Raw genomic sequence first — 14,253 nt, 5'->3', positions numbered from 1 at the left:
TCGTTTACACATACCTACCTACAGTATCTACTTATACAAACCCGATGCAACCAACCAGCGTAGCAACAACTTCTACTGCTCGTCCTTGTCATATTCATGCAACAGCCAACTTCCCGCTGGCAAAGAACTCAGCATGTATCAGCAGCAACAAATTTGCCCCAAACAAAGTACTGACCTAATTTAGTCAATTAAAGTCTCAAGTTGCTTTCAATTTTGTGCTGCATAAGCAATTTCTATGCCAGCGCCATCTAACTATTCACTGCCAACATCAGCAGCTAGTGTACGTCAGTGGTAACAACAACAACCACAACATCAATAAAGAAGTAAAACAACAATAGCAACATTAGCCGGGAATAATTCTGCGTAGCAGTAATGCAACTTACCGAACTTTTGTTTTAATTGCCGCACACTTATTTAAGTGGAAAAACTTTCCTTACCCCTTATACGCTGCGCTCGTCCGTTGCACGCGTTGCTCGTAGCATTTTACTCAGCTAGCAAGTGTATTGTTTCTTATTGTTGGTTTCTCTTAATGCCAACCGCAAAGCGCATATCAGTTAACGGGATTGTTGAAACAACACTTAAATGTTGCACTTTAGCACAAGATACGACAGCTTTGTTAAGTGGGAGGGGGTTGCGGGTTTGGTATTATAGGTCGGGTTGAAAAGTCTGGTTACAGCATTGCTCGGTTTGCGACTTACGTAGATTGTTGTACAGCCGTTCGAAGTAGAGTAAATAGCGAAAGTGCAATTTGATAATGATATCCTTTGACACTCACACACTTATTTACTTCTTATTTACTTAATTTTAGGTTAGCATGTTAGTGTTGTTGCACTGGAAAGTGAAACATAAGACACATTGCTAAATCTTACAATATTTAAAGCCCTCGACCGCGGCTCGTGGGCCGGTTAATTACTATACCTATCTTCTCTCGCTTATCTGAAGTTGTGTAAAAGTTGTATAAAAATGGTCTTATCAGAATATGAATACTATTTTTAGAAATGCTTAGAACACTTTATGAATCAAATGAAATATTGGCACCCTCCAAAACTAAAACGAAATCGAACTTGTAATTTTTTCGAAAATATAACTACTATATTGTGTTAACTACACTTGATGGGTTCACCAATACACTCACATTTATTATGTCAGTACTGACAGTTAAATGAACAGTAAAATGACTGTCAATGTAAACAAACACATGTGTGTCAGTTTGCATCTCTCTTTAACACATGGGTATTCTGAATTGATTCACTATATATCTATACTGCTCACTCTCATGTCTTTTTCTGAGTCATTGCTTTATGGTCCTATCCATCATAGCTGAGAACTTTCAGTTATGACTGAAACGCTATCAAAGCTGCAATTTGTCAGTTATGACTGTAAATCTATGACAAGTGAAAAATTCTTTTGCGCAGTATATAATACAATTTTTATTTCTTTAATAAATTTGAAACTTTCAATTAAGTACATAAATATAAAAAAGTAGTGCAACAAAAATATAATTCAATAATTAATTCTGAAAAGAAATTTTCACTTAATTCCATGCTTGCTCCTCTCAAAAGCTCTGCTGTTTAGTTTATCTAGTTCTTTAATATTTCGAAATATTTAATAATGTCTAAATAAAAATGAAAATTAACTATAAATATAATTTTATTTGAAACTTAATAATAATATACGTATATTATATTTGAAAACTCCTTCGTTATTTATTTATTTTTTTTAACACAAAACGAGTTATTGCACAGGAGCACGCAACACTTTTGGTGTATCGTATTTCACAACTTCTCGAAACTTCTATGGAAATGTATGCTGTCTTTTTTCGACGTATACAGAATTTGATTTTGGAAAAATCGTAAGCATTGACAGTCATTTTACTGTTCATTTGACTGTAAGTACTGACATAATAAATGTGAGTGTATTGGTGAACATTTGGGTCAACAGTTTCTTGCAGGTGTAGTTGTCTTCGATTGATTAAGTGTTGGAGGGTATTGAATCGAACAAACGGTTGTGCAAACAAACTGGCAACATTTGTGTCGCAACGCTGCGCTAACCTGTGCATTGAGGCATACGCAACTGCGTTGCACTTCTTTCTTTGTCGGATAATTGTTTTCTTTCCGAAATAAAGCCTTTTGTTTTTTATAACCAACTATGTTTTATTTGAAGTTTTAAATTTTGAAAATCATTTTAGTGGCACCGAAGCTATAATATCCTTCACAATAAAAAAGTTTCCATACAAGAACTTTATTTTGATAGATCGGTTTGTATAGCAGCTATATTTTTTAGTAGCCTTATCTGAACAATTTATTCCGGCTCCATTATTAATAACTGGTGTTAAATTTCGTAAAAATAACTTGTAAAACAAAAAAGTGTTCCATATAATGACTTGATTTTGATAGAACAATTTGTATGGCATCTATTTTCTATAGTGGTACGATATCGGTCGGTTCTAACAGTTTCTTAGAGAGAAATGGAGAACGTGTACAAAATTTTCGTTCGTTTTCTCAAGAACTGAGAGAGTATACCCATCCAGACAGGGATAAATTGTCTTCACGCTTATCATTTATATATGTACTTTGAGGGGTCTTTGACGTTATCTTCTGGCTGTTACAAACTCAATTTACCCTGTTGACATGTTAACATCTTCTGAAGTCAAATTATTCCTGAACATAGTTCAAAAGCTCATGTTTATATTCTCCCAAGTTCACTACGCACTTATTATCTATATAGTGAGTCAGATGAGCCTCTCACTTATCCGCACACAATACCCATTGCATCAACAATATATGCGCGTAGATAGATAGATTAATCGAGAGCTGAGTAATGCACTGCGACCTGTGATCTATTGTGTCCTGTTCTATTATCACAACAGTTCATAGTCCAGTTTATTCAAAAAGGCTTAGTAAAGCTCTTTGGTTAATGGTTGTGATATGTTTTCACACCGAAGTGAATTGCCAGACAGTGTCACAGACCCTTGGTCACAGAAACTAGTCATGTATGAGGCTCACAGTGAGGCCGCATCTTCTTTTTATCCACAACTTCATTGCCATTGATGCCTCTATGAACAGATATCCATGCTAATGAAATATTATTTTTTGTGGCAACCGTGTTAAGCGTGTAAGAGATACTCTAAACGATTTCACCTAACAGATTCTTCGAACTGCCTAACTTTGTCAGATAAACTGGTTTATAGCTTACCGATGATATGATAACTCAGAAAGATATGTATTATAAATATTATATAACGGGAATCAGGTAGGCGGATTATCGATTGAAGCAGCATTATAGAACGAATATATGTATAACGGTAGTATGTCTAGGGCTTTGAGGGATCATCATCTGCGGCTACTTTTATCTTTACTATACCTATATATCAATATATCCTACATGTATATGCAATAGAAAACCTACTGACTAAGGTAAAATTTTTATGATAAATAAGAGCGAGTTTTTCCCAGCACTATTTTAAAGTATATAAATATGTATATTAATATTTCTAACCACAATATAACCATATAGTCATATACCAGCTACCAACAGCATACACTTTTATGTTGAAGCTGTTCACCGCCCATATAGGACCACTATAGCTTATAGCTGCTATACAAACTGAACGATCGGAATAAAGTGATTGTATAGAAAACTTTTTCATTTAACAAGATATCTTCACGAAATTTCGTATGACTTATTATTCAAAGCAACGATATAATCGGTGAACAAATTGTTCAGATCGAACTATAGCATATAGCTGTCATACAAACTGACTGATCAAAATCAAGTTCTTATATAGAAACTTCTTTTATGTGAAGGGTATTCTATTTTCGATGCAACCGAAGTCAACGCTTTTTAATGTTTTAATTACAGAACGACAACAATAATACTAATTATTTCATATTTGTTAACCTAATCTTAGTTGTAAACATTATCAATTTGTATTACTAATGAAGATGAATAGAAAAGAACTGTCTTGTAATTTATCAAAAAACTGAAAACCTTTTTGCTGAATAAATTACATGCGACTACTGACCCTGCTCGATAAAGCTCTTTGTCTGCAGTAAGGTTAACACAAGACGTATTACTTAAAGTACTTTTAGTTTGAGTAAAAATTAAATTTTATAGCAGGGTTTAATAAACAAATGCTCTCTTTCGGTTGTGAAATTCGTATATTTACTACACTTAGATTAAACCAAAGAAAACTTAATCAAAAAAAAAAACCCAGTTTAATTTGTATACGAAAATCTTTAACTGGCTTTCAATGTCTCACTTGTGAGCATTGAGGCGAAAATTAACACATAAAGATAAACTCAAAGGCAACCAAATGTGATGCGACATGATACGTTGACCACAAACTCCTGCTTTCATGGAATGTAAGGTAAATGTTTTTACGAAAGCAACAATGAATGAGCAAGTCAAAAGCCGAAAATCCACTAAGGATGCTGGCAAAGCGAGCGAGGATGCGAATGCGATTAATGTCGGCTAAGGGAAGTGGAAGAGGTCACATTGGGGTGACAAAGATTGCGCCACGAATGAAACGCATGAATAGTCAATAATGTGGGGCATAAACAAAACAAAAACAAATACATATGTATATAGGTTGATAAATAAAATTAAAGCGGATGTGCGCCCAAAAACAATAAAGAAAGAACAACAAGTCCAGCAAAGACAATATAGTAATAAAGAAAACATAGCAAAATAAAGAAATGTAGTGACAAAAGTAAAGCAACAGGGAGAGAATAAAAGACAATAAAAATTGTACACAAACATACGAATATTAACACAAAAAAACAATCAGTGTATCAGAGCGACCAGAAGCAAGCAGGACTATCAGCATAGAGGTAAGAACACAGAGGACAAACCAAAAATGCCGTTTTTATTTATGAGTGAGGCATAAAGCAAGGCAAGTTCGGGAACGCAAATTACGTGCCAGTCGGAAGAAGTGTTGACATGGGAAGTCCAGTGTATAAGGATATGGAAGACAAAACGGTGGTGGCGAAACAACTGCCTGAAAAAAAAATGTTATGGAAATGTGTATTTATGAAATGTAATATGAGTTTACACTGGCACTTGATTATTTGGGTTAACGGTACTGTCTTGTAGTCATTTGCGGCGCTTCGATTTCGTAGCTGTTCTGGTGTTGATCCGTGCGGCATCGTGAAGTGTTGCTGAACCATAATTTTCGTACGATTTAATATAATTAATGAAGTGCGTAAAGATGATAAGACAGCGCTTTTATTGCATTGGGAGTGGTGAAGGTGGTCAAAGCGATTGAGAAGCACAGTCGAGTTTTTCTTAGCGCAGTTGGTAAAGAGCGAGAAAAGGCTTCATAAATAAACAAAAAAATATTGATAATTGAAGTTATTTTATGTAAAAGCAGAGTGAAATGTATGCTACTAAAATGAGGAATTTCGATAAGTAGCTGATTTTGGTTCGCGATGTATGTTTAGATTTTAATCGAAGGCTTTTAAGGAAGTTGTATGAGCGAACTTTGGAATGTAGAAAGAAAGAAAAGTGAACAAAGACTACAGTGTCATAGATTTCAGTAGGTTAAGTAAATGTTGATGCGACTGAACCTTATTAGAAAATGTATCTTTTATCAAGAGTTGGACTATAAAATTTCAATAATGATTTCTCTTTGCTGTTGTCCATCTTTGATGCATGCTCGAACAGTACTTAGCCAGGCAATGAAAAAATTGTCTGAGAATTGTTTTTTAGTATGAAATCTAGTCTTTCTAACGCTATATAGGGTAACCCGATCGCACCTATACTTGATTTCAATTGTTTAATGTATTAAATTTTCCTTCCCTCTTTATTATTTGAGAAATTGTTGCTTGCATAAGTGAATAGAAAATTGATATATGAGAATTACTCGTTATAGTTCGAGCTATTAATGATTAGTACCTGTCACCGATGAGGTGGGGCGAATTTAACGCATATTTGGTTTATGGTTTATTTCTAAATACACAAGCATTTAAGTTATTCACTTACAAAGAATTATAATATATTTCACTTACCGCAGTGTGTCCTTCCACCTTCCTGGCTGGCTGATCGATGACAAAGCTCGAATATGATTTGCCAGAACTTATATGCACAAATATTGTCATTTACCGTACAGATCAGCACAGGAGAATAGGGGAACTGCACACTGCAGTTTACAAACAACAAGCATGTAGATAACTTAACATATGTAGTTTGTGCCTACCTGTTTATGCGAAGGGAGAATGGCAAACATGTAAATCGCACAAACAAGGAAACAGAAACTGTATAGCGGGAAATGTATGTATGTAAATGGAATGCGAGACAATTCAAGAGCATATAAAGAAATTGGAATGGAAACATACAACTGTAAAATAAACATAGAAATTAAATATTATATTAGGGTGGGCCTGAATCTACAACATCCCCGCCCCCGTGAATCAACCTGATTCACCACCATCAACGTCCAGAACAGCAAGTTTTGAGACTGCGCGTCGTTTCACACCTCTGGAAGTTCGTATGTCTGCTCGTCGCACCTCCCCATCAAGCCCAGGGTACACTCGCTCTACCTTCCCTCGGCACCATTCTCGCCGTGGAACATTAGGGTCGCATATGAACACCAAGTCCCCTGCTCTCATTGGCTTCGTTCGTTGGCACCATTTTACTCGGCGAGTCAATGTAGGAAGATATTCAGTAATCCACCTGTTCCAAAAATGATCCCTCAATTGACGAGCGATACGCCACTGCTTGCGTGACACACAAGTTTTTTCCAAGTCGGTGTCTACTATCGGAGTGTGTGCTACATTTGCGGCTCCCAGAATGAAATCATTAGGAGTTATCGGCTGCTCCTGGTCCGCGGTGATGGGCAAATGCGTTAGTGGCCGAGAATTAACGATGTTCTCAGCTTCAATAAGAAAACTATTCAGGGTATGCTCCCTTGGTGCAACTTCTTTCAAAGTGTGACATAAAACTCGCTTGACACACTGTACCATTCTCTCCCATGCACCACCTTCCGATGGATTAAATGGTGAATTAAATACCCACTGGATATTTTTCTGTGATAATTCACTTTGTAGACGTACGCAGTCGAATACTTCTTTGAATCGCTTGGCTTCTCGGTCAGCACCAACGAAATTCTTTCCATTGTCCGACCTAATCCTTAAGGGCGTACCTCGTCGGTTCACAAAATTACGTATAGCAATGATACAAGAGTCGGTACTCAAGTCATGAGCCAGTTCTAGGTGCACAGCTCGCACAGTAAGGCACGTAAATAGTGCCACCCATCTCTTCTCAGTGCTGCGTCGAACAGTGACAGTTAGTGGCCCAAAGTAATCGAGTCCTGTGTAGCTAAACGGTCTCACATAGGGAGTGAGTCTGTCCACAGGAAGCAGTCCCATCTTTGGAGCTACCGGGGCAGCTTTATTTAAACGGCATACACCACAACTGGCAATCACATTACGCAACAAACTTCTTAGTCGCGGCACCCAATAATTGCGACGGATATCTCCAATGGTAGCTTCTAAGTTCTGGTGGTTCATGAGGCTGTGATGATGTAACACTAACAGCCTTGTAAATGCATGATTTGGCGGAAGAATAATAGGACGCCGCGCGCTAATTGGTAGCCAGCTAGCTGCGTCGATGCGTCCCTGCACTCGGAGGACACCTTCCTCGTCTATGTATGGCGAAAGTTGTAATAACGGGCTGTTGGTGGAAATTTCCTGACCGTTTTCGATGGACTGGGTTTCTGTTGTATACACTTCACGTTGTACAAGGCGGCATAAGAGGCGTTTGGCATTCTCTACTTCTTTAGCGGTTAAACCATAGCATTGGTCTAGCTGTCCGCGGCGGCGACAATTGTTGATAAAGCGTAAAATCCAGGCAACAGCTCTTACCAATCTTTTAAATGAAGAGAAATTATTAAAGTTCAAAAAATTACGACTCACGATGACTAAAGCAAATTTAGACTGTAGTTCTTCATCATGTTCATCATTTCCAACGGTTATGACATCTTCAGAGGGCCAAACTTGCTCATCCTGCTGTAGGAATGGGGGACCACGTGACCAACGCGTCACTGGACTAAAATTGATGCAATCATTTATACGAGTAGCTTCGTCGGCTACGTTGAGCTTTGTGGGCAGCCATCTCCAATTGGAAACGTTTGTAGTGGCCAATATCTCTGCTATTCTATGCTGTACGAAAGGCTTGTAACGACGGTGCTCACTTCGAATCCATTTGATAACCGTTTTGGAGTCACTCCACAGAATGCAGTCTGTGATGTCAAGAGAGTGTTCGTCGCGGATGCACTGCATGAGACGAGTGCCTAAAACAGCTGCCTGAAGTTCAAGCCGTGGCACGGTAAGAGTTTTCATTGGCGCGCATTTTGACTTAGAAGAAACGAATGTAACATCAATTTTACCCGATGAAGTTTGCGATCGAAGATAGGCAACAGCAGCGAAGGCATCTTCACTAGCGTCGACAAATACGTGGAGCTGAAGTATTTGAGGTATACCATTTCCAAAATAAAAACGAGGTATGGCGTATTTCACAACCTCTGGTAGTTGTTTACGCCACTTCTCCCAGACAGCGTTAATGTCGTTTGGCAACGGGTCGTTCCACTGGATGTCGTGTTTCCATAACTCACGCATAAGTAGTTTGGCGCCAATGACGAAGTTGCTCAGAAATCCTAGAGGGTCGAAAATCGACATAACAATGCTTAGGAGTTCTCTTTTAGTAGGACGTCTTTCTCCATTTACCACTGCTTCACCAACGTTATGGAATTTCAATTTAAAACCGAAACAATCTGACGATGACTGCCAAAACAAACCAAGTACCCGCTCTCCAACGAAACCTTCTTTATTATCAATTGGACGTGAGACATCAGTACCGTTGAGCGCGTCAACTACTTTCGATGCATTGGATATAAAATTTCGAAGCTCAAACCCAGCATCCATATGAATCGCTCGGACCTCTTGGGATATAGAAATCGCCTCCTCTTCCGAGCAGAAGCTATCAACAAAGTCATCGACATAGTGGTGGTCCAAAATCGCCTTAACCGCACGGGCAGTGGTTCTGCGATCATCTTGGTGCTCCAATGCGTTTACTTTTTTCACATAATCTGCGGCACATGGTGAACAGGCAGCACCAAACGTCATCACGCACATTTCGTAAACGTCCGGGGGTTGAGAGACGTCCCCACCACGCCAGAGAAACCGCTGTGCGCATCTATCGTCTTTTCGTATACGAACTTGGTGGAACATCTCCTTGATGTCTCCACATACGGCGATCGCGCCTTCACGAAAGTGGAATAATATCGACGGCAAAGGCCGATATTCTTGTGGACCCTTCAGGAGCTGTGAATTAAGGGAGATTCCACTTACCTCAGCAGCGGCGTCAAATACCATGCGTAGCTTTCCGGGTTTGTTGGGATTGGCTACGGCAAAGTGCGGCAAATACCAAGTCTTAGGAGTAGATATAGCTGCTTCTGCTGGTGACAATTTACGGGCATATTTCTTTCTGACGTAGGCGTTCATGATGTTCTTGTATTGAGTGGCGAAAATCGCATCTCGACGCATTCTTTGCTCTACGCCGACTAGACGTTTCAACGCCATGTTGTAGCTGTCAGGTAACCTTACGTTGTCAGTTCTCCATATGAGACCTGTTTCAAACCGTCCATCAACGCGGCATGTGGCGGACTTCAGGATAGCTCTGGCCCGAATGTCCACTTCACTCTCTATAGGGGGTGCGGCTCTGACACCGAAATTCTCGGTCTTGAAGAAGTCAGCTACCATATTGTGGAGAGACTGATCAGCTTGGCGGTTCATAAACAAGCACGATGCTGTAGATGGTAGCGTAGTTGAAGTTGGGCCAAACACCACCCAACCCAATTCCGTATTGGCAATAAATGGACCATGCGGGTTTACCCTCATAGTTGTCGATGGCAATCCCAAATGGCAATGATCAAGACCAATCAAGAGTCTGGGCCTGACCTGGGTATAAGATTGTACTGGAAGCCGGCTTATATGTTTAAAGTTGTGATCCAAATCGTCCTTGCTTAAACTCTGTAGAGGAAGCTGCAAGTTTGATACAGCATACACATTGCGGAGTTTATGTTGTTTCTGCATACCGGCACCACTAATAAGCAAGTCTACCACAAACGTTGACTCCTGCGCGGCATGTCCTCCAAACCACTGAACATTCAAATGCTGCTCACATCCACGCATTCCCAAGTCTCGAACAAGAGCACTGTCTATCATTGTGATAGATGAACCTTCGTCCAGGAGTGCGTAAGTGTCCACACGCCTTTGGTTTCCGTATAGGGTGACCGGCAAAATACGGAACAGGAGCTTACTATCAGTGGAACTGCAACTTAAGACTGCTGGCCCAGCATCTTTTGATGGTGGCTGGCTGTCGAGTGTATGCTGCGTTGATGTAGGCCTACGATTTGCTTCGGTATACGCAGGAGAGAAAGGCGTGGTTGATTGACTTGACGAATTTGTAGTATTCCCCACGGCTTCATGTAGGAGCTTATGATGAACTCTCCGGCAACCTTCAATTGAACATAGCTTGCGACGTTGACAATTTCGTGTATTATGACCCAAATTGAGACAAGCAAAACACAAGCGATGTCGTTTCGCCTCTATCCATCTGTTTGGCACTGAATATTCTAGAAAACGCGCACACTCTGCTGGCTTATGATGCCCTTGACAAATTGGACATCTCACTGATCGTTGCTGCTGTACTGTGTGCAGAACCGGGCGGTACTTCCATTCCTTGGACGAACTATCAACACAAACCGTACAAATTATATTGGCTAATTTCGATAACCACTCACTGAAATGTTTCACTGTTGCATATGGCTGTATAAGCGCTGCGAAACTTGCCCATTCAACGCGTTTGCTCATAGGCAATTTTGACACAAGTTCGTCGAGTAATGTAGGGTTTGACAAATGTAATTCACCACCATGTGCAGATTGCAAAAAGACACAGATGTTACATACATTTGTTGCAAATGGTATGATTTTCGACATTGCATTCTCTGAAATAGGTGCGATTTCCTTTACGTGGGCCAGTTGGCTACGGATCAACTGCTCCGGGCGCCCAAATCTAAATTTCAACAACTCAATTATATTTCCGACATTGTTCGGGTGGATCAGCAGTGACTTGACTGCTTCACGCGCGTAACCCTTCAGGCTCTTCAATAACCGTTGGTTATTTTCGTAGTTGCTGTACCTATAAATCGCGGTTGACTCGATGAAAGCCGTATAAAATATTGGCCAATCTTCCGGCTGTCCAGAAAAGTCTGGCAAATCCTGCAATTTCCTGGGCAAACTCGATGACTGAGCGGTAGTAGAACTTATATTGGCGAATGTAGGCATTGTCGTTGAATTAGACTGGATCGAAGGTGTATCCATTCCCAAATGAGTTGTACTGTACATGTGGTTTGTAGCAGCTGTACCTATTCCAAAGTTTGGCGGAGTGTAACGGGAATCGGTAGGCTGCGACAACGGTACTGTACAGTTCACTATAGCCGGCGAATGTTGTTCCGTTAATTGAACGGTTCCCAATTGTACTGTTGTCCTCGATGTTTGCGATAATGGAACCTCGGCGGCAATATTGTTGTTGGATGTATCCGAATTAGACGCTTCACCACGCGATTGGTGCTCCCTAATATCACACAAACTACTCTCTAGCATGGCAATGCGTTTCTGTAGAGCGGCAATAAGATTTTCCTGACGTGCGAAGGCAGCTGATGATCCTCGAGTGATGGCCCCGGTGGCTGTAGGAGCGGCTGGTAAATCACTGGATACATTGGCGGCGGATGTATTACTACCCTGGCTGGGTTTTGATGATGATCTAGTGGTGGCTCCGGTGGCTGTAGGAGCGGCTGGTAAATCAGTGGCTATGTTGGCGGTGGCTGATGCACTGTTACCCTGGCTAGGTTTTGACGATGCTGCAGATGATGTAGGAGCACTGCCATCCATGCCTGGCGAACTGGTTGTAGTCTGGCGGCGGGGTGACTTACGCATCGAAAATAATTTCACAACCCAAACACGCAAACGTTTGGTCATGCGAAATAAAGAATTTGTCACCGATGAGGTGGGGCGAATTTAACGCATATTTGGTTTATGGTTTATTTCTAAATACACAAGCATTTAAGTTATTCACTTACAAAGAATTATAATATATTTCACTTACCGCAGTGTGTCCTTCCACCTTCCTGGCTGGCTGATCGATGACAAAGCTCGAATATGATTTGCCAGAACTTATATGCACAAATATTGTCATTTACCGTACAGATCAGCACAGGAGAATAGGGGAACTGCACACTGCAGTTTACAAACAACAAGCATGTAGATAACTTAACATATGTAGTTTGTGCCTACCTGTTTATGCGAAGGGAGAATGGCAAACATGTAAATCGCACAAACAAGGAAACAGAAACTGTATAGCGGGAAATGTATGTATGTAAATGGAATGCGAGACAATTCAAGAGCATATAAAGAAATTGGAATGGAAACATACAACTGTAAAATAAACATAGAAATTAAATATTATATTAGGGTGGGCCTGAATCTACAACAGTACCTATAAACAGGTTTTAAATCAAAAAGTATTTCGACTCTTTTCTCTTCCTCTCTCTCTCTCTCTCTAATTTAAAACATATTAACATTTATTAGTACACGATGCAGTTGAGGACCATAAGGGTTTGGTACATAATCGGACCATTTAAAGACTCAATTATAATTTGTTGAGAGGTATTTTTGGAACCCTTTAATATTTACAATAATATTTTCAGTCGAAGCAAAATTTACCGGAATACAAGCCTGTGGTATGTTAATAAAGTACAAATTTTATTAAAGTAGCCTTAAGTGGAGGGCGCTTAGCTGCCCGCTGCTTCGAATCGTATAAATTGTTATAATGCGCACATACAAACGTACACACTTACAGCGTTTTCAGTGTTTTCAAGAGCTCGTTTAAATCTGCAATGCATTAACACGTTACGCAAAATTCCATTTCAATTAGCCAGAAATGTTTCAACAATTCAACGCAACATGCAATCCTTTGTTTTAACTTCAGCAAAACCACTTGCAAACTACTACATACAAATATAAATGTATATACAAATAAACGAAAAACAGCAGAGCACAGCAAAACATTGAAGAATTTACGAGTTCAACAGCAGTGTTACGAAAATGCTTGCAATATTTTGACAGCAGTATGCCAAAAACAAGAAAATAAAAATACAAATAAAAATAAAAAAGTAAAGGAGGTAGAAAACTGGCAAAAAGAAGAAAAAGACGAGTGCGGCCCAGTAAAGGCGAAACAATTTAAACAAAAGCTGGGGTCACTTAATGCCAAAGTGCTGGCGCTGCAAATGAAAAAGAAGCCTGAAGAAGTAGAAAAGCCTGCTGTGCGACATGCAATGTGAAGGCGCATGCAACATCCCGCAAACTCTTACGTAAACGAATGAAAGAACGTCACAATGAAAGCGACGATGCAACATGGCATGAAAATGATATAAGAGCCACAAGATGTGGTACCCACTCCTCCACAAAAAACAAAAAAAAAAAAAAAACTTTTTTGGCAAAAAAAATTTTCGCAAGAAGCACCCATACGCTCGCACAGAGGTTCGTGCAAGGGCGCAGTTAAGTCACGCATGTGTTAAGCGATTTTTGATTTAAAGCACCCGTTGAGCTACTCGCAACATTGTTTGTTTGCTGCTAGAGTATGGTTGAGTGGTACGCAAATTGCATGCAACAAGATTTTGCACTGTGTTACTTAAAAGGCACTTTGGTAGTATTCGTTTGTTCGTTTGCTTGGCTGGTTGTTGGGTCGGTTACCTGTGGCGCCTATTGTATGCGTATCGCTCTCATCGACACAAGGATAATGGCGTTGCATGCAGCGCGCACTCGTTCAAGAAATTGGAGTACAAATCAATTGCAGTGGCGTTATGTGTCAACGGATTGTATTGCCTGTGGAGATGGTCGTGCGGAAGTGCGTCATGCGTGCTATGTTTGTGCGCGCTTTGCAATTTTGATTTTCTTATGTATCAGTGACTGGACCCGAAAGTGCTTCCGCATTTGGGGAATGTGGGAACGAATAATGATTTTTGATACATTGGAACTTCGTCTTCAAAGAAAACACGAATTCTTCTAGAAGTGAACTTGATTCCAGCAAGATATAATTTTTAGAGAGTTCTTATGATGTGGTAGGCATATATCAAAGGCTTCTGTAAAAAAGTGCCCTTAAGATCAGCATGTGTGAGTATGTCCCTTGTAAACT

General features: G+C 39.9%; 1 protein-coding gene across 1 annotated transcript; it reads right to left on the bottom strand.

Moving 5' to 3' along the window:
* Positions 1-5,926: 5,926 nt before the first annotated feature.
* Positions 5,927-12,526, bottom strand: LOC138856314 (uncharacterized). Its single transcript, XM_070106983.1, has 2 exons — positions 12,166-12,526; positions 5,927-12,106 (listed from the first exon to the last, which is right to left on the bottom strand). The coding sequence occupies exon 2, from the start codon at positions 12,036-12,038 to the stop codon at positions 6,411-6,413; it is 5,628 nt and encodes a 1,875-aa protein (XP_069963084.1). The 5' UTR covers positions 12,039-12,106; positions 12,166-12,526; the 3' UTR covers positions 5,927-6,410.
* Positions 12,527-14,253: the final 1,727 nt, after the last annotated feature.

Source organism: Bactrocera oleae, chromosome 3, assembly GCF_042242935.1.
Source record: "Bactrocera oleae isolate idBacOlea1 chromosome 3, idBacOlea1, whole genome shotgun sequence".
NCBI classification, from domain to species: domain Eukaryota; kingdom Metazoa; phylum Arthropoda; class Insecta; order Diptera; family Tephritidae; genus Bactrocera; species Bactrocera oleae.
Note: the sequence above shows the minus strand (reverse complement) of the source record. Positions and strands in the feature narration are given on the sequence as shown.

Bases quoted from the DNA above. Each gene is read 5' to 3' on its own strand.
- LOC138856314 (XM_070106983.1), bottom strand. From the start codon at position 12,038: ATGACCAAACGTTTGCGTGTTTGGGTTGTGAAATTATTTTCGATGCGT.